Source organism: Macaca mulatta, chromosome 12 (genome assembly GCF_049350105.2).
Source record: "Macaca mulatta isolate MMU2019108-1 chromosome 12, T2T-MMU8v2.0, whole genome shotgun sequence".
Lineage (NCBI taxonomy): Eukaryota > Metazoa > Chordata > Mammalia > Primates > Cercopithecidae > Macaca > Macaca mulatta.
Window position 1 is genome coordinate 129,129,331 of NC_133417.1, and position 27,603 is coordinate 129,156,933.

General features: G+C 41.6%; 1 protein-coding gene across 1 annotated transcript in view; it reads right to left on the reverse strand.

Annotated features, from left to right (window-relative positions):
• Window positions 1–700: 700 nt before the first annotated feature.
• The window catches only part of WDFY1 (WD repeat and FYVE domain containing 1), a 70,996-nt gene continuing 44,093 nt past the window's right edge, over window positions 701–27,603 (reverse strand). Inside the window, exons 6-12 of the mRNA XM_015111170.3 lie at window positions 25,700–25,812; window positions 22,235–22,361; window positions 20,996–21,101; window positions 10,514–10,615; window positions 8,040–8,170; window positions 6,203–6,311; window positions 701–4,125 (exon numbers count right to left, since the gene is read on the reverse strand). Coding sequence (XP_014966656.2) covers window positions 4,066–4,125; window positions 6,203–6,311; window positions 8,040–8,170; window positions 10,514–10,615; window positions 20,996–21,101; window positions 22,235–22,361; window positions 25,700–25,812 — 748 coding nt within the window. The 3' untranslated portion in view covers window positions 701–4,065. The remainder of the gene's footprint in view (window positions 4,126–6,202; window positions 6,312–8,039; window positions 8,171–10,513; window positions 10,616–20,995; window positions 21,102–22,234; window positions 22,362–25,699; window positions 25,813–27,603) is intronic.

Consider the following 27,603-nt stretch of genomic DNA (forward strand, 5'->3'; position numbering starts at 1 on the left):
TTTTTTAGTAGAGATGGGGTTTCACCATCTTGGCCAGGCTGGTCTCGAACTCCTGACCTCGTGATCCACCCGCCTTGGCCTCCCAAACTGCTGGCATTACAAGCATGAGCCACCGCGCCCGGCCTCCTTTTCTTTTTATTATAGTAAGATAATATTTCGATGATGAGAGAAAAGAAAGCCATATCTATTTTGAAAAACATACTATTCACTGCCTTGCTGGTTTCTAAATCAATCTCTTATTGGTTTAGTTGAGGTATCAGTTCTTCTGGGTCTGAACCACACGTGTTCACTCACAAAAGTGAGCTGCTGAGGAGAAGTAGAGCTTGATCTTGGTATCAGCAGATAGCTCTGTGTAGTCAGAGAGCCTAAATATCCTGCACTATGCTGACTGCTACCTCAGGCAGCAGAGACAGTAATACCTACCTCCCTTACAGAAAACACAAATGACATGCTAGCACATTCAGGCCAGAGGCAGGAAGAAGGCGTGTGCTTTCAAGTCAGACAGACAGATCTAACAACACAAATTCTCTTGGTTTTCTCATCTGCAAAACGGGAGGAATAATGCCTTGCCCAAGTGTTGCCAGGATTGAGTAAGATAATGGAGTGAAAGCACCCAGCACAGAGGGTGCTGAATAAATGGTTGCTACTGTTACTGCCCTACGTCCAGGCCGACTACAACAAAAGTGGTATTAGGCAAACATAGGAACAAGCAAGGAATGTTTTATTGTGTGCATTTTCTGAAAAAAAAAAAAAAAAAACCCACAAAAAAAGAACCCACAAATAGGAGCAAAGAACAAAGTTTTCTAGCATCTCTGGGATACACAGGGCACCGTATTTTATAGAAACATAGCTAGTACAAGAACAAAGTGTACTAATTAACATTACCCTTTGCTTCCCCCGTCAAAAAAGGCTATACAGAAAAACACTTTAAATTGTACTCTAATACAAATGTGTTGCACAATTAAACTTCAGCTTACTCCAAGAGTTATTGTATTGTAAACTGCAGAAAGCAGAATAGGCATTCAGTAAATCTGCTCACAATTAACAATTAAGCAATAGACACTTGAATAAATATAGCATGTATTACTTATTTGTTAAGCCTCATACTTATGATGAGCAGATGGTTTATCATTAGAGTAACAGTTTTTTTTGTTTGTTTGTTTGGGTTTTTTTGTTTTTTGTTTTTTTACATTTTAGGAGATACCATATCCAATAACGGAAGTAGAAAGTACTTTAATGAAAACTGATTTTAGAAAAATATCTCCTCGGGTCTGAGCTACTATGGTATTTATTACATATTTGGGTCAGTTTCACCAGTTTAAAAATATAGGTACTAACAAACTGAATTCTTTCATGGGAAAACAAAGTGATACATTCTAGAGCAATATTATTTCTTTATGTTCTTTAGGTAGCAGGACAGAGCTAGGACATGGTAAACAGATTTACAATGTAATGAATAATTTGTTTCTACCTAATGCTATAGGGGTATTGCTATCATTTGGACTAAGAAATAGTAATTTTAAACCTTGTTTATAATGAATAATTGGCATTTCCTTATCACATATGTACTAGATCTAAATATAAGGATCTTCTCTAATAGTCTGTATTCCTTAATCCCTGTCTGTACAAATTAGCCTGCATATTCAGGAATGGAACAACCAGTAAACTGTTACTTGAAGAACTAATTTAAATGACCCATTTAAGAGAAATGCTGTCAAAATAAGGCAAAACATCAGCCTATCTGTACTTTTCTTCTGTGCCTACTCAGTAAAATTGAGAAAATAATATTTGCCCACTTCTATAAAAATATCACCCCATTTGCTACCTAGCATGTGAGAGAGACAAGACAAGCCTGTCATGTTTGTCTCTAAAAAGAAAACCGATGATAGGCCTGGTGGAGGACAAGCTGTACAGAAGCATCTGCCTTTTCTCAGATACATCATTCCAATTCTTCCTTAAATATACATTTCCTCCTTGATTTATATTAACCCCTTCGGAGGCACTATAATAACTTTATGTTCCCATGGAACATAGGGTTTTTCAAGAATTTCTTAAAATAAAAAAGGTTTGAAAGCTATGGAGTAAACTCAGCAGCTGTGAGATATTCTGTTCAAACTACCACAGATGTCAAATGGTCACATTTTACAGAAGTCAAAGGAAAACAAAACCACAGTTCTGCACTCTTCCACAGGGCAAGGAATTGATCATATTCTATTTTCCTTTCAGGACTTCATAAAATCCCTAGGATAGCACCTTTGTATGGGCTGAACCATTAACTGAACTAAAATTAATACAGGAAGCTTAACATTCAACATTGTGTTTGAACAAAACTTACCACTACTCAATTTTTCTTCCAAACTATGTTAGTAATATACATTTTGCAAACAGTCTAGAAAGCTTTTAAAAGAAATCTCTTTAGGTGATGTAACACGTAAACTCTAAGGAACAACAAAACTCTTCAGTCTTATTTCTGAAGATAAGTCAACATTGAATGCAGATCATTCCAGTACATGATGCGCCTGAGCCCCTTTCCCTTCCTTACATGTGTCACACAGCCATTAAGACATCTTAGTTTAATTGTCTCCTTAAACTTTTCAGTCCCTCTAAGACGTCATTATAAAACAGATTTAGTCCTTTAGTTTTATCATATGGAATGACCCTATTGTCTTGGTATGATCCCAACACAGTGATGCAGTACTGAGGGTTTTTTTTTTTGTTTTTTAAATCAATATCCATTAGTAAGATTAGCAAAGATACTGTTGCTATCTATTTTTATATTTGTCCTTTAAAAAGGTAGGCCCTTCTCCACTTATTTCCTTATCCCTAGAGAAATAGATATATGATATGCTGTTGTCAGAAAAAATCACACACACACATACTGGAATATTAAAAGACAGGCTCTTCATTTCTTCTCTTCCTCATGCTGGTACACAGTGCCCAAAAGCTTTAGAAATGCCTTTATGAACAACAGCTTTTGCTAGTTCTTAGGAAAGCAATTTATGAGTTGGGAATTATTGTGCCAGCTCTGGGTCACTAACTTCTTTTAATGAAAACATGAATAATACTAGTTATAACTCAAAGTCAAAATAGTGTAAAAGCTGTAGAGTGCTTTTGTGGGGGGTATATTAAATTGCCAGAATATTGCAGAGGCTCATCTTGGAACAACAAGTAGAATGCTGTTTCAGTGAAGAGGACTGGGCTGTTCCAGGCAACAGACGGATCATTTCGCATCACAATGGTGGCTGGGTTTCCCATCACTTATTACTAACGGCGATGAGGAAAAGTCAGGCGGCTTGTGTGACTCCCATGTTAACAGCACCATAAAAAAGTTTTGTCCTCGGAATTTGGGGGAAAGGGAAGAATGTGGACTGCCTTGGTAATTAGAGAAATTTCACAACTTACTTAATGACAACCTCAAAAGTTCACCTGTGGCACACTGGCTGGGAAGAGAAACTATTGAAAAAAGCCAATGCGAAGCGCAGATTACGGCACTACCTGAAAATAACAGATCTCTTTAAGAAGTTTATCAGTAACTAAGTGTAGAGGATATTCACATACTGCTAGTTCATAGGGAAAGGTCTCTGGTTTCGTAAGTTCCTAATGCCACCCCTCAAGAAAGAGAGAACAAGTCTTCCTTCCCCCAGCTCCTGTTTTGACAACAGCCACAAGAGCCCTGGAAGGCCCCCTAGGCTAAGTGAAGTGTCTGTACTTGTGACTTGCTTTGAGAAAGTTCTAAGCGTTCACTTTTTTGACTTTTTGTCCCCGCTAAAACTCATTTGCTAGCTCATTTTTTCACTACATATTAGCTCGCTGTTCATGGGGAAGTTTCACTGAAGTAATTCCAGTCTTCAGGGAACCACTACGGATAGACCTTTCACATATTAGTCCCCATAGGTAAGTTCCACAAATGCCTCAAAACACACCTTTACATTTGCTTTCTAAAAATGTTGATTTGTTTGTAAGTGGCTACTGTCCATTCATGAGACAGCACTGTGGAGCTGCGCGGGAAGGACTTCATTTGGTGGAGCTGCTGTTCTTAGCTGTGGATGTCACCCAGCTCTCAGATCAGTGTGGAGAAAACCCAGTTGCCAGACTGCAGCCCACCACAGGCGTCATGTCCCAGATCTACAAGGAAGGAACATGGAAAAGGCAGCAGTGATAACCAGGTCTAATGGCAAGAGTCAACACAGAGAAACAAACGACTGTTAAACCCGAAAAGGTGTCAAAATAACGAATTTTCTCATTCTCTTCTTTCATAACACCTCCTTAAGATTTATAGAAAGAGGAGAGGATGTGAAGAAATAGGAACACTTTTACACTGTTGGTGGGATTGTAAACTAGTTCAACCATTGTGGAAAACAGTGTGGTGATTCCTCAAGTATCTAGAACTAGAAATACCATATGACCCAGCCATCCCATTACTGGGTATATACCCAAAGGATTATAAATCATGCTGCCATAAAGACACATGCACACGTATGTTTATTGCGGCACTATTCACAATAGCAAAGACTTGGAATCAACCCAAATGTCCATCAGTGACAGACTGGATTAAGAAAATGTGGCACATATACACCATGGAATACTATGCAGCCATAAAAAAGGATGAGTTTGTGTCCTTTGTAGGGACATGGGTGCAGCTGGAAACCATCATTCTCAGCAAACTTTCGCAAGAACAGAAAACCAAACACCGCATGTTCTCACTCATAGGTGGGAACTGAACAATAAGATTACTTGAACATGGGAAGGGGAACATCACACACCGGGGCCTATTATGGGGAGGGGGGAGGGGGAAGGGAAGGCATTGGGAGTTATAACTGATGTAAATGACGAGTTGATGGGTGCTGACGAGTTGATGGGTGCAGCACACCAACATGGCACATGTATACATATGCAACAAACCTGCACGTTGTGCACATGTACCCTAGAATTTAAAGTATTAAAAAAAAAAAAAAAAGATTTATAGAAAGATGCCAGGTGGCTGGGCACGGTGGCTCATGCCTGTAATCCCAGCGTTTTGGGAGACCGAGGCGGGTGTAGCGCTTGAGCCCAGGAGTTCGAGACCAGCCTGGCCAACATGGCAAAACCCTGTCTCTAGCAAAAAAAAAAATACAGAAATTAGCCTGGTGTGGTGGCACATGCCTGTGGTCCCAGCCACTCAGGAGGCTGAGGTGGGAGGATCACCTGAGCCCAGAAGGCAGAGGTTGCACTGAACTGAGATCACACCCCTACACTACAGCCTGGGTGACAGAGCGAGACCGTGTCTCAAACAAAAAGATTTTTAGAAAGATAAAACAATGTAGTCCACTAAAATGTGAGTAAAGCATATAGGTAGTGTCTTTACACATAAAAATTACATCATAATAATGTTTTAGTATAAATTCAAATTTTTTTTTAGAAAAGCCCATCAGGAATATAAAATATCTCAGTTTCACCACTGAAGAATGGTACTTAGGCCAGGCATGGTGGATCATGCCTGCAATCCCAGTACTTTGGGAGTCTGAGGTGGGAGGATCGCTCGAGCCGAGGAGTTTGAGACCAGCCTGGACAACATAGTAGGACCCAATCTCCACAAAAAATCCCCCCAACATTAGCTAAGCCTGTGGCAGGCACCTGTAGTTGTAGCTACTTTGGGAGGCTGAGGTGGGAGGACTGCGTGAGCCTGGAAGGTGAAGGCTGCAGTGAGTAATGATTGTGCCACTGCACTCCAGCCTGGACAACAGAGCAAGACCCATCTCAAAAAAAAAAAGAGTGGTATTAAGTATAAAACACTTCATTTCAATTTATGTGTTAGTGACCCAGGGATTTAATTTTTAAAATGTGTGGTTATTCTTTATAATGAGGACGCATTCTGCCCAGGATGAAAAGGAACATTGGCAAGGGTAGGAATGTCTTGAGATGGGTCAGGGGTGAGGGCCCAGGTCAGCAAGGGAGAACCTTGAGGTGAGCTCCACCCATGGGGATATACAGGGTGCCAGACTCACTCCACCAGACAGACACTGCAGAGGGAGGTGCCACTGGGATTGACCACCACTGAGTGCATGGAAACTCGCAGGCAAGCAATTTATCACTCAAGGTTTTAAACTGGCAATCAGTTGCTTATAAAGCTTACCAATCAGAAAGAGTGACTGTCTCCTGGACATTCACAGCATGATAATGGGCAATCTCAACTGAGATGCTGACAGACAATTAGCCAGCTTACCTTTACAATGCGGTCGGTCCCACAGGTCACCATCAGTCCCCTGGCAACGTCCATGGACATGTGGGAAATGTTATGTTTTCCTTCATGAAAGGTCGCTAGAGAAGTCCGACTAACAAGAGAAAAGAGATCACTGAAAATGTTCTTGACTGTACCTAGAGCTAAGGGGGTAAGCCTTTTTAGCAACATAAAATAAGCAAATATGGCCAGGTGCAGTGGTTCATGCCTGTACCCTCAGCACTTTGGGAGGCCGAGGCGGGTGGATCACTTGAGGTCAGGGGTTCAAGACCAGCCTGGTCAACATGGTGAAACCCCGTCTCTACTAAAAATATAAAAATTAGCTCCGTGTGGTGGCACACACCTGTGATCCCAGCTATTCAGGAGGCTGAGGCAAGGAGAATCGCTTGAACCTGGAGGTGGAGGCTGCAGTGAGCCGAGATTATGCCACTGCACTCCAGCCCAGTTAAGCAAGACTCAGTCTCCAAAATAAAAAAGCAAATGCTTATTATAGTGTTAAAATTTGCTCCTAAAATTGTGGCTATGGTTTTGAAAACTAACCTTATAATTTAATGATGACAGAAAGCATGATAAATCACAAGACTGTTTTATAAAACTCCCAAAATAACCGGATTTTTTTTGTTTTTGCTTTTTTTAAACTGGAAAGGCTGATACATTCCTAGATATAAAAACAAGAATCTTCAATATAAAAGAAGAACTGCATTGGATAAAATCATAGAGCATGGGCAAAACATTCATCAGAAAGCTGCAGTTTTCCCTGAAACCTCTGCCATGCACAGGAGCAGTGCCTCTTACAGCACCGGCTTCAACTCTGCCCCAAAGCCCAGGTGCCCCAATCCCATCACTAGTTCATTTACCAACACCAGTCGTGATGCACTAGCTTTCCAATGTGGACCTCTGCCAACATTTGCCTCTGCTGCTTTAAAAGATGATTCAAAGGGAAGGAAAGAAAATGGTGGTTCTGTCCTAATAGATTTGCCTAAAAATCAGTGCAGAGTGGAGTAAACAAACAGATGTGTCTTACACACAAAGAGCAATTTAAAAATAGACTGCTAGGCCAGATTTTTGTGAAAGAAAGAACATTGGTCTCTAGAGTTTTCCCAGTAAATTTACATGCATGTGTGAACAAAGGTCTAGGCACTAGATACTTCTATAGAGAACCAGCTCAACCACTGCCATCCACAGGTGCATGGACTTATCCCTGCATGGCAGTCGGTGGGATGTGGAGGCTCAGGATGTCCACTCAGTTACTGGACCATGTAACTCAGCATTCCTCACCATGTTCAGGAGAAAGCTGCCCAGTCAGAGGGGCAGCTTCAGATACACAGCGGTGGTCTTAAGTCATAAAGCTAGGGCAGGTCCTTTCTTCAAAAATGGCTTACGGGCCAGGCGCGGTGGCTCATGCCTGTAATCCCAGCACTTTGGGAGGCCAAGGTGGGCAGATCACTTGAGGTCAGGAGTTCGAGCCCAGCCTCACCAACATGGTGAAACCCCATCTCTACTAAAAATACAAAAATTAGCCAGGTGGTGGGGGGCGCCTGTAATCCCAGCTACTCGGGTGGCTGAGGCAGGAGAATCGATTGAACCCAGGAGGCGGAGGTTGCAGTGGGCCAAGATCACGCCACTGCACTCCAGCATGGGTGACAGAGCAAGATTCTGTCTCAAAAAACAAACAAACAACAAATAAAATGGCTTAGGAAATTCAGGAGAAACAAACACATGGCTAAACATATCCGTATCACTTCTGAAGCTCTTCACATTTCAGAGAACCATTAGACAGATGTAATAAGAGGCAATGAGACAAAAATATGCAAACACTCACTCTTCGTCTTTGATGGAGTCGTAACAAGAATCACAAACCCGGACTTGGAACTCGAAGCCCATGACTGGGTAAGTTGAGCGCTTGCTGCTGCACTTCCCGCAGACAGCCTGCCCGCATTTCCTGCAGTGATGCTTCACGGGTGACCGGGAGGAGGAAAACAGGGTGTTAGCTTTTGCCTTTTTGTTTTTTGTTTTGTTTTGAGACGGAGTCCTACTCTGTTGCCTAGGTTGGAGTGCAGTGGCATGATCTCGGCTCACTGCAACCTTTGGCGCCCGGGTTCAAGCGATTTTCCTGCCTCAGCCTCCCGGGCAGTTGGGATTACAGGTACCTGCCACCACGCCTGGCTAATTTTTGTATTTTTAGTAGAGATGGGGTTTCACCATCTTGGTCAGGCTGGTCTTGAACTCCTGACCTCATGATCCACCCACCTCAGCCTCCCAAAGTGTTGGGATTACAGGCGTGAACCACAGCGCCCGGCCTAGCTTTTGCTTTAAAGCACATGGTTTCCCTCTAGAGTAAGGGAACAGGAGTGGGGAGGATATGCCTTGAATTGTAATCACCCCAATTCAATGTATCAATTAACGCTCACAAAATAGACAATTTTGACACTAGTCAAGGATTTCCAAAAAACCTTGCTGTACTGGTCAAATGTTGCTTTTCATTCATTCATATTATCTGTCTACATGTTAACAAACAATACTATTAACACCAAATTTAGTTCATTTAGGAGCCTAATCACTGTAGATTTGGGGAAAGAAAAATTTATTCCTCCATCATAAAAAAGGCATTATTATTTAAAATAAGTTTTATTTATTTATTTTTATAGAGACAGGGTCTCACCATGTTGCTCAGGCTGGTCTCAAACTCCTGGGCTTAAGCCACCCTTCCACATTGGCCTCCCAAAGTGCTGGGATTACAGGCGTAAGCCACCACACCGGGCCTAAAATAAGTTTTAAATGCACTATGCTCTCATTAAGAAACTAATGCCCATAAATCATATGTTTTGCTATATTTTAAAATCTCTCAAACTGTGATTCTGGAAATAAGCCTCAAGAACATTACAAAACAGTCCAATTATTATTACTGATTTTGACATATTCTTTTACCACCAACAGTTTAGTGACCAGCACCACTTCTCTCTTAACTGTTAATAAATGGGAGTAAAATCCATTTCTCTGTGCTTCCTTTAGAAGTAGGGAATACTTCTATTAATTATACTGCACTAATTACCATCAGCCTTGCATTGTGAGAACTTGGCTAATGACAGACAGAACTCAGGTGCTATTTCAGAGCTTTATAATGGTCTGAGCGCTAAAATAATCCCCTTCTTGCCCGCCAGTCTCATATGAGAACTTATTGTGGAGTAGCTCTGTAAAACTTTTTAGAGTTTATTTATTAATTTTTTTTTTGAGATGGAGTCTCACTCTGTCATTTAGGCTGGAGTACAGTGGCGCGATCTTGGCTCACCGCAACCTCCGCCTCCCAGGTTCAAGTGATTCTCTGGCCTCAGCCCCCTGAGTAGCTGGGATTACAGGCGTCCGCCACCACACCCAGCTAATTTTTGTATTTTTAGTACAGACAAGGTTTCGCCATGTTGGTCAGGCTGGTCTCAAACTCCTGACCTCGGGTGATCCACCCGCCTCGGCCTCCCAAAGTGCGGGGATTACAGGCCCGAGCCACCAAGCAGGGCCAAAAAAGTTTATTAACACATACAAACTTTAGGCTAATCTCTCATAGAGGTGAAACCAATAATAAAAGGAATAAAATTAGCATCTTTTTTACCTACCTGCACAAATTCACATTTACCCTGAGTGGTTACCTTCCAGGCTGCTGTGGAAATGGGTTTGTTTTTTGTTTTTTGTTTTTTTTGTAGAACTTTAGTATTACAAGAATCCTTGAAGTTAACAGCACCTTTGAAATCTACAGGCTATTTGGAACATATTTCTTTAATTTAAAAAATTTTAAAAACAGTACTCAAAACATGCTTAATAAAAATGTTCCAGGTATGCTTATAAGGGAACAATTTAAAATAATCTAAAACTCATAGGGTCAGGCGTTCAAGTGAGGACTAAATTATTACTTTTTATCTGTTTGTGACAACATAAGGTAAGGTATATATAACTGTATGACCTAATTTATTCCAACTTTGTTCTTGGCTAGCATAAAACACTGACTTTAATAAGTAATAGTATTAAACTGAAAGATTTTTTATCTATTTAAAAATAGGCTCTCAGGGTTTTCTACGCACCCCTGCCTTTCCAATACAGGACGAGCAACGGAACAGTGAGGTAACAGTCTCACTGGCCCCGGGAAAGGTCTTCCTCATTATTAGTCACACAATAATAAAGACACAGAAAATGTAGGAATTAACAGCATTTGCAAAAACAAAGTGTGATTCAAAAAAGCCCCAGATTAAGTATGCAAATAGTGAAATACACAATCAAGCCAGCGATGACTCAACAGTGCCTACTCACTTGTCTCAGCCCCAGCGTCTTGGTGTCCCACATCTGCTTTATGTTCCAGAAAAAGGGCTGCTCACATTTCTGACAAGAATCACTTTCCAACCACTGAGGAGCCTGGGGGAGCAGAAAGTCAAAGCCAACATCAGTGTGTCTACATTTACTTCCGCGTTTCAAAATTAATACAACAGTTCTAGACCTTGCCGGGGTTAGTCTTTCTTTTCTTCTTTTTTTTTTTTTTGTCACCCAGGTTGGAGTGCAGTATGTGATCTCGGCTCACTGCAACCTCCGCCTCCTGGGTTCAAGTGACTCTACTGCCTCGGTCTCCCAAGTGGCTGGGACTATAGGCATGCACTACCATGCCAGGCTAATTTCTGTATTTTTAGTAGACTTGGGGTTTTGCCATGTTGGCCAGGCTGGTCTCAAACTCCTGACCTCCCAAAGTGCTGGGATTCTAACCATGAGCAGCCATGCCCAGCCAGTAAGTATTTCTTTTTAATTCCACAAAATATTCTAGCTAGTTGTCATATTCAATATTATGTTTAATTATTCAATATTATGTTTAATTGTGTGTGTGCAGGAGGGTCTTTTTTGAGCCAGGGTCTCACTCTGTCACCCAGGCTAGAGTGCAGTGTCGTGAACATGGCTCACTGCAACCTTGAACTCTCAGGCTCAAATGATCCTCCTGCCTCAGCCTCCCGAATAGCTAGGGCCACAGGTGTGTGTCACCATGCCAGCTAATTTTTTATTTTTATTTTTTTTGTAGAGACGGGGTCTCACTATGTTTCCCAGACTCATTTTGAACTCCTGGCTTCAAGTAATCCTTCTGTCTCAGCCCCACAAAGCACTGTGATTACAGTCATGCGCCATTGCGCCCAGCCTTAATTGTGTGTTAAGTAATCATGACAATTTTAGCCACGGTTACAGGGTTGTTCAATTTGTAATCTATAGATAGGAGGGAGTAAATCAGTTTTTATTGTGAACCCTTAAGGGTTGTCTTTATGTATTTCTTTTTTATGCTGGAGATGTTTGAACTCGAAAACCAGTTGAGTAAAAACCCAATGCATGCAGCAGAATCTGGTGACCTACCACTGGGAAAGGCTTGCAGGGTCACAGGTGACTAATAGAAGAGATCCGACAAAATCCCATCACCTAGTTGCTCTGGGTAGGGACTATGCCGGCAGATTTGCCACCCTTCCCTTCCCAGCCACAGCAGCAGGTCCCCCCTCCTGGGGCCACACAGTAGTCCTGCAGCCTTCACTGGGCAGCAAGCTCTAGTTTTGTAAATCTCGGTGCACGTTTCTTCTCCCCTCTAACCAGTGAGTTACTTTTTGGTATTATTCATCTTGATCTATCCACAGCCTGTCACACAGTAGGTTCTTAATGCATTTTTGTTGAAACAGAGGAAGCAGTCTCAAAATTAATTTGTTAAAAAACTTAGAAAATAGGCCAAGTGTGGTGGCTCACGCCTGTAATCTCAGCACTTTGGGAGGCCGAGGCAGGCGGATCACCTGAGGTCGGGAGTTCAAGCCTGGCCAACACAGTGAAACTCCATCTCTACTAAAAATACAAAAATTAGCCAGACGTGGTGGCGCACACCTGTAATCCCAGCTACTTGGGAGGCTGAGGCAGAAGAATCACTTGAACCCAGGAGGCGTAGGTTGTAGCAAGCCAAGATCGCACCATTGCACCCTAGTCTGGGCAACAAGAGCAAGACTCAGTCTCAAAAAACAAAACAAAACAAAACAAAAACTTAAAAATATTTCTCTAAACAAAAAATTACAAACTATACCCAATTCTAAGATAAACCTGTTAAAAGCCTGTTTAGGCCGGGCGCAGTGGCTAACACCTGTAATCCCAGCACTTTGGGAGGCTGAGGCAGGCAGATTACCTGAGGTCAGGAGTTCAAGACCAGCTTGGCCAACATGGTGAAACTCCATCTCTACTAAAAATACAAAATTAGCCAGGCATGGTGGCACACACCTATAATCCCAGCTACTTAGCAGGCTGAGGTGGGAAAATGGCTTGAAACCGGGAGGTGGAGGTTGCAGTGAGCAGAGATTACACCACTGCACTCCAGCCTAGGCGACAAGAGCGAAACTTCGTCTCAAAAAAAAAAAAAGCCTGTTTAACCCCAATCATTTAACATTATATAGGTGCAACAAAAATAGATAGAAAACATTTTTTCTAAAATATATATTAATATATTTGGTGGTTTGAATGATGGGTGCCCCTAGTTCTTCATTTTGTCTCCTATTGCATCAAAACTTTTGGCCTTCCTATTTCTTATTTTGGATCTGTCACTAGAAATATTTCTACATATAACAGACATTAAAAAGGTCTTTTTTTTTGAGGGGGGGTGTGCAGAAGGCACTCACAAGTAGACTGAAACAGGCTGAGATAGAAGAAAGGTTTCCTTAAATAACTGGGGGATGTTGGAGATGAGAAGGGATGAAAGAAGAATAAAGAGATGTGTATCTATGTGAGAAAAATTACTTTATTGATATAGAATTACTTCTTTGTTTCTGTGATCACTAGAAGGCAGGTGGTGATGGAGGCTGCGGCTGTGTGGGGATACTACCTGGGGACACTGGCCCTAGGAGAGACGCAGCAGGCTGTGCTGCCAGGGGCACAGGATATTTAATTGCCGGAGGAAGGAAAGTAAGTATAACTTCCTAATCTTATGTCTGGGACATGCCCAAGTGTAACTCTCGCAAAACCGCAGTCACGTGGACCAAAAAACAGCACACAAATGTATTCACTAAGCCATCTCCAAACAACTCCAGTAAGAGTTAATGTGCTTTAAGGACGATACAATGAAGGCTTTAATGGAAACAGAACAATAGATGAAAGTTCGTTCCAGTTTATACTTCCCGTACTTAGCAGCAGGGAATTCGATGTTTAATGTAGTGCACAAAAATGTTAAGTGTAAAAAAGAACTGATTTGCAAACTTGCCCGTTATTGCTCAGTGCTTTAGAAATTTACTTCTTTCTTTTGTCTCCAGTTAATGGCTGGATTTTCTATTTCCCTTGATCACACAGTGTCTGTTAGGTATTACTTAACACAAAAATCTTAAAACAAACTTTACTGGTCTGGAATTCAGAAATCTGCTCTCAACCAAAACACAGGGAGGATTCAATTTTCTATTTTTCTTGAGCTAAAATTTGGTTTAAAAAAAAAAATCACTGAAAGAAATGTCTGCATCTTCTCCCCCCTTAGCCTCTCATTTATGACATTATTGGCCTGGTTTGATCCACAAATTTTTAAAATTTGTTTCCTAGGGCATAACAGATTAAAGGGACTAAGGTGGGTAGAATTGAAGGCAAGAACAGTTTCAGGAAAAACGTTCTCAGTCCTACATGAAATAGTTTCCTACACAGATACAAAATTGTATTATCATGAAACACGCATGCAACATTTGTGGTCAGAATGGTGAGCCTGCATCAACAAATTAGTAAATTACATCAAATTTACACTTTCTTTTTTTTTGAGACAGGGTCTCGCCTTGTCACCCAAGCTGGACTGCAGGGGCACAATCATGGCTCACTGCAGCCTCAACCTCTGGCTCATGTGATCTTCCCTCCTCTCAGCTGCCCTAGTAGTTGGGAGTAGAGATATGCACCACCACGCCCAGCAAATTTTTTGTACAAACAGGGTTTCTCCAAGCTGCTCGGGCTGGTCTTGAACTCCTGGGCTCAAGTGATCTGCCTGCCTCAGCTTCCCAAAGTGCTGGGATTACAGACATGAGCCACTGTGCCCAGCTGTACATTTTCATCAAAGTGATTGTCTTCATAAGGGGCTGGCATTTGAATTATGTTTCAATCACCCAGAGCACTCCTTTAACACAAAAGGCCTCTATCTCCAGCAATGTCTGTTAAGCAGTACATCAATGGATTTCCTAACATTTTAATGTTTTCAAGTGACTCAATTTCAAGCAAGGATTTTAAAAATATATACAGATAAGCCATTTTTAAATTTTTTTTTTTTTTTTTTTTTTTTTTTGAGACAGAGTCTCATTTTGTTGCCCGGGCTGGAGTGCATTGGCGTGATCCCAGCTCACTGCAACCTCTGCCTCCTGGGTTCAAGTGATACTCCTGCCTCAGTCTCCCAAGTAGCTGGGATTACAGGTGCCCACCACCACACCCAGCTATTTTTTGTATTTTTAGTAGAGATGGGGGTTTCACCATGTTGGTCAGGCTGGTCTCAAACTCCTGACCTCAACTCATCTGCCTGCCTTGGCCTCCCAAAGTGCTGGGATCACAGGCATGAGCCACCATGCCTGGCCTAAATTCTCAATATTTATTTATTTATTTATTTATTTATTTTATTTGAGATGGAGTCTTGCTCTGTCACCCACGCTGGACTGCAATGGCACAATCTCGGCTCATTGCAACTTCTGCCTCCTGGGTTCAAGTGTTTCTCCTGCCGCAGCCTCCCAAGTAGCTGGGATTACAGATGCCTGTCACCATGCCTGGCTATTTTTTTGTATTTTTAGTAGAGTTGGGATTTCACCATGTTGGCCAGGCTGGTCTCAAACTCCTGACCTCAGGGGATTCACCTGTCTCAGTCTCCCAAAATGCTGGAATTACAGGCATGAATCACTGTGCCTGGCCTCTCAATTCATTTCTAATAGTCATAGCTATAATCACCAAGTCTAGGAGTCAGATCTCTTGCCTTTAAATCCTGGCTCTGCCACTTGTCAGCACTGTTCTCAGGCACGTGACTCCACTTCTCTGTGCCTAAGTTTCCTCATCCACTGTTATGGTCTGGCCCTGTGTCCCCACCCAAATCTCACTTAGAATTGTAATAATCCCCACGTGTCATGGGAGGGACCCAGTAGGATGTAATTGAATCATGGGGGTGGGTTTTTCCCATGCTATTCTCCTGGTAGTGAATAAGTCCCACAATATCTGATGGTTTTATAAAGGGGAGTTCCCCTGCACATGCCCTCCTGCCTACCATGTAAGACATGACTTTGCTCCTCCTTCATCTTCCACCATGAATGTGAGGCCTCCCCAGCCATGTGGAATTGTGGAGTTCATTAAACCTCTTTCCTTTATAAATTACCCAGTCTAAGGTATATCTTTATTAGCAGCATGAGAACAGACTAATACATCTGTAAAATGGGATAACAGTAGTATATACCTCATAAGGTTGTGAGGATTAAGTGAGTTAATATTAAGTGTTCAGAATACTACCTGGCATACAGTAAGTGACATCTAAGTCCAGGCAATGTGCCAAGTTTTTCATGTTTTTTTATTTTACTTAATTTTCATATGTCCTAGGAGATACAGAGCAACACTATCCCTATTTTACAGGCAATGAAACTGGCTCAAAGATTAGAGCAACTGTCAATGAGTAGACGCAGATCCTGGGGAGATCCAGGAGTCCAGCCTGCATCTCTGTGTGTATCCCTATGCTCCACATAGTCTCTGCATACAAGGCCTATCCACTTCTACATGTGGTGGTCTCCAAACATGGTCTTGGGCTATGGCAACCTACAGATCTGAGCTCTTGCCTCAGGGTGCATGATTCTGTTTAAGGGTTTAAGAAAGAATATAACTTTGACTGGGCACAGCTGCTCACATCTGCAATCCCAGCACTTTGGGAGGCTGAGGCAGGTGGATCACTTGAGGCCCAGGAGTTCAAGACCAGCCTGGCCCACATGATGAAACCTCGTGTCTACTAAAAATGCAGAAATTAGCCAGGCATGGTGGCACATGTCTGTAGTCCCAGCTACTTGGGTGGCTGAGGCACGAGAATTGCTTGAGCCCAGCAGGCAGAGGTTGCAGTGACGAAAATATATGCTTGAAAGAATTTAAGGAAACAAACTAAAATCAAAATCAGAAACAAATAGCTTTTTAGAACATCTCTTAACATAAGAGATACCCTAACTTTATTTTGTTTAATACTCAGAATATAGCGTTACACTATAAGCTAACATGAGCCATCCTAATATATACGTATTATCTAAGGAGAAGCTTTCGTTTTGTGCTGAGAAGAGCAAGAAAGAGTACTAATTAGGTATTATAATTGCATTACTCTCTTTTCCACATCTTTTTCCACCTGCCGAATCTGAACAAAGATATGACAAGAATAAATTCCATTGTTCTACTACCACTAATTGCTGTACTCGTCACATTGCACTAGTATATAAAATGCTATACACTCTGTAATCTATTAATTTTAAAATAAAGCTATCTTTTCAAGAAGATTCATTCTCTAATTATTGTTTCTTGCTCATATATATTTTGTGCCTACTTCCAAAAAATGATCCCTTATCATGATCTGGCAGGGAGGCAAATCTGCTTCCAACTCGACAGCATACTGGCTGAAGCCACAGTGGGTAGTAAATGCTCCAGTTAGTATTGACAGGGGACTTGGAGAGAAATTCCAGGCAAGCATTGCAGAGCTAGAGGATCTGGGACCAATCCTCTATGCCCTAGTCTAAGAAAGTCCTATAAACCCCTAAAGGCTGGGCTCCGTGGCTCACGCCTATAATCCCAGCACTTTGGGAGGCAAAGCGGGCGGATCACTTGAGGCCAGGGGCTCGTGACCAGCCTGGTCAACACGGTGAAACTCCCTCTCTACTAAAAATACAAAATATTAGCCAGGTACCGGTATGGTGGCATGAGCCTGTTGTCCCAGATACCTGGGAGGCTGAGGTGGGAGAATCACTTAAAACTAGGATGCGAAGGTTGCAGTGAACTGAGGTCTTGCCACTGCACTCCAGCCTGGGTGACAGAGCTAGACCCTGCCTCAAAAAAAAAAAAAAAAAGCCCAAAAAACCCTAAGGCCAGGTCAGAACCTTATAGATTACAGCCTGTTTATCCTTGCAATACATTTTCTCAGTTATTAAAAAACAAACAAAAAAATCTACTAAAAATAATGCATCTTTTTGACACAACTTGCCTTCCTATCTCTTCTACAGATGCAGTGAATTGTGCACACAGGAAACGCCTTGATTGATGGGACTATTTTTTCTTTCCCTAGATATGGAAATACACTCCACATATGAACAGACATTTCTCAAAAGAAGACATTCATACAGCCAACAGACACATGAAAAAATGCTCATCATCACTGGCCATCAGAGAAATGCAAATCAAAACCACAATGAGATACCATCTCACACCAGTTAGAATGGCAATCATTAAAAAGTCAGGAAACAACAGGTGCTGGAGAGGATGTGGAGAAACAGGAACACTTTTACACTGTTGGTGGGATTGTAAACTAGTTCAACCATTATGGAAAACAGTATGGCGATTCCTCAAGGATCTAGAACTAGATGTACCATATGACCCAGCCATCCCATTACTGGGTATATACCCAAAGGATTATAAATCATGCTGCCATAAAGACACATGCACACGTATGTTTATTGTGGCACTATTCACAATAGCAAAGACTTGGAATCAACCCAAATGTCCATCAGTGACAGACTGGATTAAGAAAATGTGGCACATATACACCATGGAATACTATGCAGCCATAAAAAAGGATGAGTTTGTGTCCTTTGTAGGGACATGGATGCAGCTGGAAACCATCATTCTTAGCAAACTATCACAAGAACAGAAAACCAAACGCCGCATGTTCTCACTCATAGGTGGGAACTGAACAATGAGATCACTTGGACTCGGGAAGGGGAACATCACACACCGGGGCCTATCATGGGGAGCGGGGAGGGGGGAGGGATTGCATTGGGAGTTATACCTGATGTAAATGACGAGTTGATGGGTGCTGACGAGTTGATGGGTGCAGCACACCAACATGGCACAAGTATACATATGTAACAAGCCTGCACGTTATGCACATGTACCCTAGAACTCAAAGTATAAAAAAAAAAAAAGAAAGAAAGAAATACACTCCACAATGATGCACTTTGAAGGCAGGAATCCCACTTCTACTTTCTAAATACTTTTTCTAAAAGAATTTACCAATGATAAAAACAGCAGGTTAAAAATCTAAGTTGTGAAACCCTCGGGAAAGCCACCAGCAGTGCTGGGCACCAATGGTCTCCTCCCCTCATCATCCAGGGAATACAGCCTCTCTCTCTCTGAGTTTTCTGCTCTCTCAGAATAAGACTGAAAAACAATAGGCCAAGAGCCAGGAAACAGAACAGTATACTAGCTGTTCTTGGTGCATATAACTAGTAGCTGATAAACATAAAACACAGTTCAAATAAACCTTTGAAAATATAGTATTATACATCCTATTTCACACACACACACACACACACATTTTTTAGAGTTTTGCTCATCACCCAGGCTGGAGTGCAGTAGTATGATCTTGGCTCACTGCAACCTCTGCCTCCTGGGTTCAAGTGATTCTCCTGCCTCAGCCTCCCAAGGAGCTGGGATTATAGGCACCCACCACCATGCCTGGCTAATTTTTATATTTTTTAATAGAGACTGGGTTTCACTATGTTGGCCAGGCTGGTCTCGAACTCCTGACCCTCAGGTGATCCACCCACCTCAGCCTCCCAAAGCGCTGGGATTACAGCATGAGCCACTGTGCCAGCCACATCCTATACTATTGAGCCAATGTATCTGCATTTCATAATAAAATATTCTAAGCCTTACCAAATATTTTTTAGAAAATTCAAAAAGAGATACAAACCAGAAATTTGTAATCCAAATTTCCTCTATTTGACTTGTCTTACAAAGTTACAAAAAAAGTCTCACAATCAGTAAGTCTCTGGATTATGGATTGCATTTTATTATTTATAGGGTAGTCTATTTCTTCCACTAGATTACAAATTTCTTGTGGCAAGTATCTTTGTGTACAGTAGCCATAAAGTCTATAAATGACTAATGTCACCATTTAAAAAAAATAGACGAAAGCCCCCTTCATTACTTCTACTGGAATATGGTAAAAATGAAGGTTTAATTAATGAGAATCAGACTCACAAAGAATCAGAGACAACACAAAGCAGACACATGTGCAGGGATTGGTGGGAATTCTGCATCAACGTAAAATGTCTGTTACAATGGTGCACAGCACACTGAACAACATGTTGCCATAAAGGACAGGATCCTGAACAGATCATGTGATGTCGTACAACATAGTAGGTATTGCAATGCAATATCAATAAACCATTTATTATATAAATTCACTTACATTTCCCGACTGTACGGACACCCTGTAGGTGCCCAACGAATATTTTCAAAGTTAAACTGTAAGTCATTAACGTCCCTTATGGTCTAAAATCTTCTCTGGAATCAACTTTTTTTGCTAACAACATCATAAGTTATAGATGCCACTTAGAAAAGAAAGATAATGCCAGTGCAGGCAGAGACGAGAATGGAAACCTTGATTGGAAATCATTTGACAACATCTATAAAAAGCCTTAAGAATGTATATATGCTTGGACTCAGAAGGTCTATTTCCAGAAATTTGTCTGAAATAAATAATTGATCAATCACACAATGACAAGGTCAAGAGTATTCACTGCAGCATTCTTCAAAATATTTAAAAAAGAGGATATACACAGTGGCTCATGCCTATAATCCCAGCAATTTGGGAGACTGAGGCAGGAAGGTCACTTGAGCCCAGGAGTTTGAGACCAGCCTAGATGACACAGCAAGACCCTGTCTCTACCCAAAAAAAAAAAAAAAAAAAAACTGAAAAACAAGTTATGCATGATAGCGTATGCCTGTAGCCCCAGCTACTCAGGAAGCTGAAGTGGGAGGATCGCTTAAGCCTGGGAGGTTGAGGCTGCAGAGAGCCAAGATCATGCCACTGCACTTCAGCCTGGGTGACAAAGCAAGACCCTGTCTCAAAAAAAAAAAAAAAAAAGAGAGAGAGAGAGAGATTGTTTAGACAATTAGACTCTCTGTCTAAAGAACTGGAAGACAACTGAGAAGTCATTTCATTCCACAATTCCACTTTATGTAGGAGGGAACAGATACTTAGAGAAATTAAGGCACTTAACCAAGTAAGGTCTCACAACTAGTCAGTGGCCCACCAAGTTAGAAATTAGGTCACCTGAAAAGAATACTATGTTGACATGGCCTCAGTGAACTAGAACTCAATGGGAAGTGAGAGCAGAGCAATGGAAATATATTTTCCTAGAAACATGTCAAGTGTTTAGCTATGTCCCTGACAGCAGTCACTGATGCATACCGCAGGGTTTCCTACAGGAATGCTACGGGACCACAATGGTGCTTCGGAGGACCTCTGTGCAGTCCAGATCCCTGGATATGCCAGAAATCTGTCTCAAAGTGTTCTCTCAGTGTTTTGCTCAAGGCTGAGAACCAGCCTAAATGCTGATTGTATATACTGCATGTCACTGGTAGAAACTCTCAAATGAGTAGAGGAAGGAAGCAGTGCACAATCACACAAAGGACCTTGTCAGAAATAACCCATTAGCAGAAGGGGAAGTTGGGACTGTCTGCACCTGGACCGGCATTTACAGCTCACTGGGTGAAAAGCCAAGAAGCCAGGTTCTTGGGGGGGTCTCTCCCGTTCGGCCTGGACTTGCCCTTGTCTCTTACCTCTTCTCTGCTAACATCCATGTTCCACACTGCAATTCCGCCGTCCGAGGAACAGGAGACGAGCTGCCTGGTGAGCTGAAGGTAGCACAGCGACTGCACCTTGTCACTGCAAACAGCACACACAATAGTCACTTGTCTCCATGTGGAAAAACACGGGAACTATCTCATTTAGGCTCAAATCGTTCTCCTCATTAAAACCAACAAGTGGTATTTTACCACTGACTATCCAGCATGGTAAAATGAATTCTAGTATAAACTTTACTTGGCATTTTATAACTCATCATACAGAATGATACTTTCTATAAAACATACGACTACTTTCAAATCAGTCATTAAGAATTGTAGGCCAGAGATTTGATGAGGGCTATGGTTTTCGGGACCAATCACCATGATTTCCCTTTCAGATGCATAAGATTTATCTATTTGTTCAGAAACAAAAAAGAACAAAGGAGGTATAACTCCCTTACTGAACACAATTCATATGAACAAGGAGTCCAACACCACAAAGATCGCTAGTGTGCACAGACACACACACAGATGGGGTGAAGGCCTCTGTCCCGCCTGCATGCCTGTCATACAGCCCTTTAGGATGCCCAAGGAAACAAGCTCTTGGCCTGTTATAGTGTACAATATGTTTCCTCAGCTAATTTTCAGCTTGACTGTGATTACAGTAACAGCTGCAGTCTAGCCAAAAAGGAAAGAAAGGAAAGCGGGGTGAAGAGGTATTTCTTTTTCTTTCAGGGATAGAGGGCAAGATCCTAAATATACAATGGTATCACTCAGGTGAATTCCACTGTCAAACTAGACATTATTTCTCAATTCAATATCTTTTAGAATAAAAAAACCAAAAACAAAAAACGAGTTAGGCTCCCAGCTCAAGAACAGCTTAGCATCATGTTACATGCAACCTTCCATGGTCAAAATCCTCACCTGCATCTCTGTTCTATGCCTGCCTTAATCAGATATTTCAACGGGGTGACTCCTTAAGAGAGAAAGTGGCAAGTGCTCTTTGGACTAAGAAGGAAGAAAGTCCTGTACTCGTGTTTTGTTATTGTTTTGCTACTAAACATCAGACACTTGGGGCTGACAGAAAGCAGTTAAAAGTGAACTGAGCGCTATCAATGATAATTGCCATCTTAGAAGGCGGGGTTTGCAGAAAGTGTTATCAGACTACTAACGCCTTTCACTAGCTCCCCACTAACTCGGATTCTTTCCCCACCCCCACAAGTGGTCACGCACTGATGGCCCTGAAGTAAGAGCGTCCGGCCTTTTCTTCCTCCGATGTCCCACATGATGATGCTGTTGTCAGATGCTCCTGAGAAGAGTAACCGCTGAATAGGGTCCCACCAGAGGCAGGTGACACTACCTAGGGATTTGTGAGAGAGAGAGAGGGAGGCAGGGGAGAGGGGAGGGAGGAGAGGTAAAATATAACTCTACATCAGGAGGCACACATTTGACAGCTGAAGACCAAACTAGGATCAGTTGAGTCTTTAAGCAAAAAGGTACCTTCATGGTGTACAACGGGTCATTCAACCATGCCATCATGAGTCATACAGGAGACACAGCACCATTATCCACAGTTGTAAGATTAGAATTTTCAATTGTGCATCAAACTACTTGGGGCTGGGCATGGTGACTCACACTTGTAATCCCAGCACTTTGGGAGGCTGAGGAGGGCGAATCACTTGAGGCCAGGAGTTCGAGACTAGGCCTGGCCAACATGGTGAAACCCTGTTTCTACAAAAACAAACACAAAAAAACAAAAATTAGCTGGGCATGGTGGCGGGTTCCTGTAATCCCCGCTACTCGGGAGGCTAAGGAGGGAGCATTGCTTGAACCCAGGAGGTGGAAGTTGCAGTAAGCCAAGATAGCGCTACTGCACTCCAGCTTAGGCAGACTCTGTCTCAAAAAAAAAACCAAAAAACAAAAAACAAAAAAAACTGCTTGGAATACAAAGATTTTTAAAGAAGTTTTTCCTTGTTCTGTGCCAAAAATTACAAAGTAGCTTACATATGAAATGTTCAGAAAAAGTTACTGGGAAAAAAAAATGCTAGTAATATTTAGTGAGAAAAACCAGTAAAGTTTACTGTGTCCAACCTACACAAGATAAAAAAATCTAGATTATTCTGGGTCTCTGGAACCTTTCAGGTGTTTTACCCCAAGATGTCTATGTTTAAGAAAATTAAGTACCACAGAAAAAAGTCTGTTGTACACTACACAATTATGCCAAGTAATTTAAGTGAAAAATCTGAACTTCCCATTTCATACTTTATATTGGCTAACTTATCAAATTTGAAACCCTTGAGGAAATCTTTCTTTCTACATACAGGTGGATCTTTCAGTAGAGCCTTTCCCTGTTCATCGACTGCTGTTTCTCTAGAAAAAACATTATTAATCAACTTAGTAAAACTGAACCAGCCACACAAGCTAATAATAATTTTGGTAGGTATACAGAGAATTAATGATGCCATATTCAAAAGCAAACAGAAACTACTTTCTCACACACACTTTCCAAAAACAGAACAAAAGTAGAAACAAAGAAATATTCTGCAAAGGCTTCAGGGGTTAGTTTCACATGACTTTTGACCCTGTGTAATCTGTGTGCCATCCATTTCAGTTAGAGGCCTAAAAGCAGATAAATACGGTCTTTCAACATGAAAACTACTAAGTAGTTACCAGACCCATTCTGCCTTTAGCAACCCTGAAAAAACTGACAAGCCTGGGGATCATGAGAGAATTAGTCATAAACAGAAAGTGGTTTCTTCACGGGCCTCTGCTTTCCTGCCCAAATCCATTTTAACTTGCTGTTCTCTTTTCTTCTTTTCCCCTACAGGCTCCTTGATTTGATATACTCTTATTTCACCTAAATAGATTACATAGAAAGCATAGTGTACATTTATTATAACTTGTTACAACTAAAACGCTAACTATGGTCATAAATAAGTTCATTAATTCTTTCAGCAACTCCCCCATTCTCCATAAACCAGAGGGCCTCAAAGCTTGTATTTTGTGACACATATCAGAATTTGATCTTGTGATCGGTATGAAAACTTCAATCCATTACGGCTTAGCACCTGACACAGTTTAGACATGTATCCCCTCTAAATTTTGTTGAGATATATATATATATATATTTTTTTTAAAATCTTTTTTTTTGAGACAGAGTCTCCCTCTGTCACCCAGGTTGGAGTGCAGTGGCATGATCTTGGCTCACTGCAACCTCCACCTTCCGGGTTCAAGAGATTCTCCTGCCTCAACCTCTCTGAGTACCTGGGACTACAGGCGCCTGCCAACACGCTCAGCTAATGTTTTTTGTATTTTTAGTAGAGATGGGGTTTCACCATGTTGCTAGGCTGGTCTCGAACTCCTGACCACAAGTGATCTGCCCACCTCAGCCTCCCAAAGTGCTGGGATTACAGGTGTGAGCCACCGGGCCCGGCCTCTAAATTTCATGTTAAACTAATCCCCAGTGTTGCAGGTGGGGCATGGTAGTTGGCTCATGGTGGTGGATTTCTCACGAATGGTTTAGTGCCATCCCCTTGGTGCTCTCCTTGAGATAGTAAATGAGCTCCCTTGAGATATGGTTGTTTAAAAGTGTCTGGCACCCCCACACCCGCACTCCTGCTTTGGTCATGTGATGTGCCTGTTCACACCTCACCTTGTGCTATGACTATAAGCTTCCTGAGGCCCGCACCAGAAGCATGCTGGTGCCATGCGTCCTGTACAGCCTGCAGATCCACGAACCAATTAAACCTCTTCTCTTTATAAATTACCCAGTCTTAGATATTTCTTTATTGCAATGCAAGAATGGCCCAATACAGCATCTAATGAAACCTCTTTATTACATGTGTGTATGTGGCGAGTCACATACAATCAACGGACTTTAAAAACCCCTCCACAGAGCTTCACTAACCCACTGCACTACAGAAATGACATTCCACCCAATAATTCTTTCCCCTCAGTACCTACGCAGGGTAGGTTTCCCAAGCAGAGGCTGAACCAGCCCACACATTCCTTCTAATTGTATTTATCAGGTCTTGCTCAGGGGCTTAGAAACTGATAAAATTTTTTAAAGTAATAATAACAACTCTTCCAAAGGTTTTACCAGTTAGAAGTAATTTTAAAGGTCTTGTCAACATGATAACTTATTTTATTTTTATTTCTATTTTTTTGAGACAGAGTCTCACTCTGTCACCCAGGCAGGAGTGTAGTGCCGTAATCTCGGCTCACTGCAACCTCTGCCCCTGGGTTCAAGTGATTCTCCTGCCTTAGCATTCCAAGTAGCTAGGGGTGGGATTACAGGTATGCGCCACGATGCCTGGTTAATTTTTGTATTCTTAGTAGAGAGGGAGTTTTGCTGTGTTGGCCAGGCTGGTCTTGAACTCCTGGCCTCAAGTGGTCCACCTAATTCGGCCCCCAAAAGTGCTGGGATTACAGGTGTGAACCAATGTGCCAGCCATAACTTAATTTAAAAAGGTAAGCAACATAGAAAGTATTATCCACACAAGCAATTTAGAAGGGATTTCGACAATATGAAATGAACCCATCACCCCACCTTCGCTTAGTTTTCACTCTGAATCCCGTATCTGGCCAATCAAAATGAAATCTGACAGATCATGAGGAACAGAGCATTCATGAATTCACGTAGTGGAGAACTGAATTTGAATGCCCAAGTTAGGCATCTTGGGTGATATTCTAGCCTACCTTCATGTCCTTTGAGGGTTGTGATGACTGAACACGTGTTCTGTTCAAGCTTCAGCAGGGTGATCTGCCCAGAACAATCACCAACGAAAGCATACTGAGTGTCAAAGTCATATCTGAGGAGAAGCAGTCAAGGATGTAGAACAGAAATCACCTGAAAATCCTCTCATAAGAGAGACACCAGTATTAGTCAAAGTTAGTTTCCAAAGTTAGAAAACATGCATTTTAAAGAGAATAAGCATATACCTAAAACTATAACAAAAAAGGAAATACCCAACTGAAAATCATGCAATATGTAAATATTGAAGGTAAACATTAAAATAGCTGTTATTACTGAGAAAGTTTATATTCATTCATTCAACAAGAACTCACTGAGTGCCTGTTACTATATCAAGCAAGATCCCAGGAACTGGCAATGAAAAAAGAGCTGGTAGTGCAGACACACACAAAAACAAGTAGACATAATCAAGTACAATAAAGTGTCAAAGAGTGAAACTGATAACTACTGGGCTGGGTGCAGTGGCTCATGCCTGTAATCCCAGCACTTTGGGAGGCTGAGGTGGGCAGATCACTTGAGGTCAGGAGTTCAAGACCAACCTGGCCAACATGGTGAAACCCCGTCTCTACTAAAAATACAAAAAATTAGTTGGGTGTGGTGGCACACGTTTATAATCCCAGTTACTTGGGAAGCTGGGGCAAGAGAACAGCTTGAACCCAGGAGGCAGAGGTTGCAGTGAGCTGAGATGATACCACTGCACCACTCCAGCCTGGGTGACAGAGCCAAAAAAAAAAAAAAAGAAAGAAAAGAAAAGAATGCTAACTACTGAAAACAGCAAGAAAGCTCTGAAACGTAATGGTTATTTATGAAATATCTCTGAAAATAATGCAAATCTGACAGTAAATACAAGACATGAATCCATGTTTCTTTTGGCCTAGAGAATTTAGCTATAAATGAAGAGGATGATTCACTTTAAATTACTGTGGATAGTTCAATAATCCAAAATGCAGTTGTTTGTGGCGGTAGTACATTTAAATTTAGAAAATATATTAACTATTGGTCACAACTCATTACTTTCTCAATTTGTGGCCATAGATATTTCTGGAAAACCAGAAATTTATATACAACATGTTAACTAGTATTTATAATATGAAAGCTATTTACAACAGGATAACTATCACTCTTCCAAAACACAGTCAAAAAGAGCACGGTAAACTAGGGCATGACTGTGATTCTGTGTCATTTTCTACAAATCCATTATCAGAGGCCTAGCACATAACAAAAATGCTTATGTAGCACACACTGTATCTGAGTATTTTTTGCTTGTTTGATCCTAAAGTATATGGTACTATTTTAAATATCTCGCGCTGTGCATTCATTTGTAGCAAACATTGTAAAGAAAGGCTTTCAATGGATGGAATTTTACTAGGCCAGACATTCAACTCTGAGAGAGAAACTACCATGGGGTGTCTGCCTGTTGTTGATAACCTTGATCTTGCCATCACTAAGATACACAGCAGGCAGGGAGATCCTTAGGGAAGGGCGAGCTCTACAGGAAGCAAATTCCATGTAGTAGCAGGAATTTTTTAGGCAGTGATTTTCAGCACTTTGGGGGATCCTGAGCCATCTTTGAGAGTTTTATAAGGATTATGGGTCCTCTCCACACACAAAAAAGCATTAAGCAAAAGTTTTGTGTAAAACTCCTTGTAGCCCATTTAGGAACAAACCCCAAGGCTATAAACCCTTACTATTCAGTATATACACTTACAGGGTCTGCAAATTAGCAATCACTAGCAGACAAGTTCCTGTTTTCCTTTCTTCACACAATAAAAAGTCTTTCCATTAGAAACGCAAAGACGTGAGAGGAAGGGTTTGCACTAATGGGCCTGGGTTTTCCACAATTTTGTAT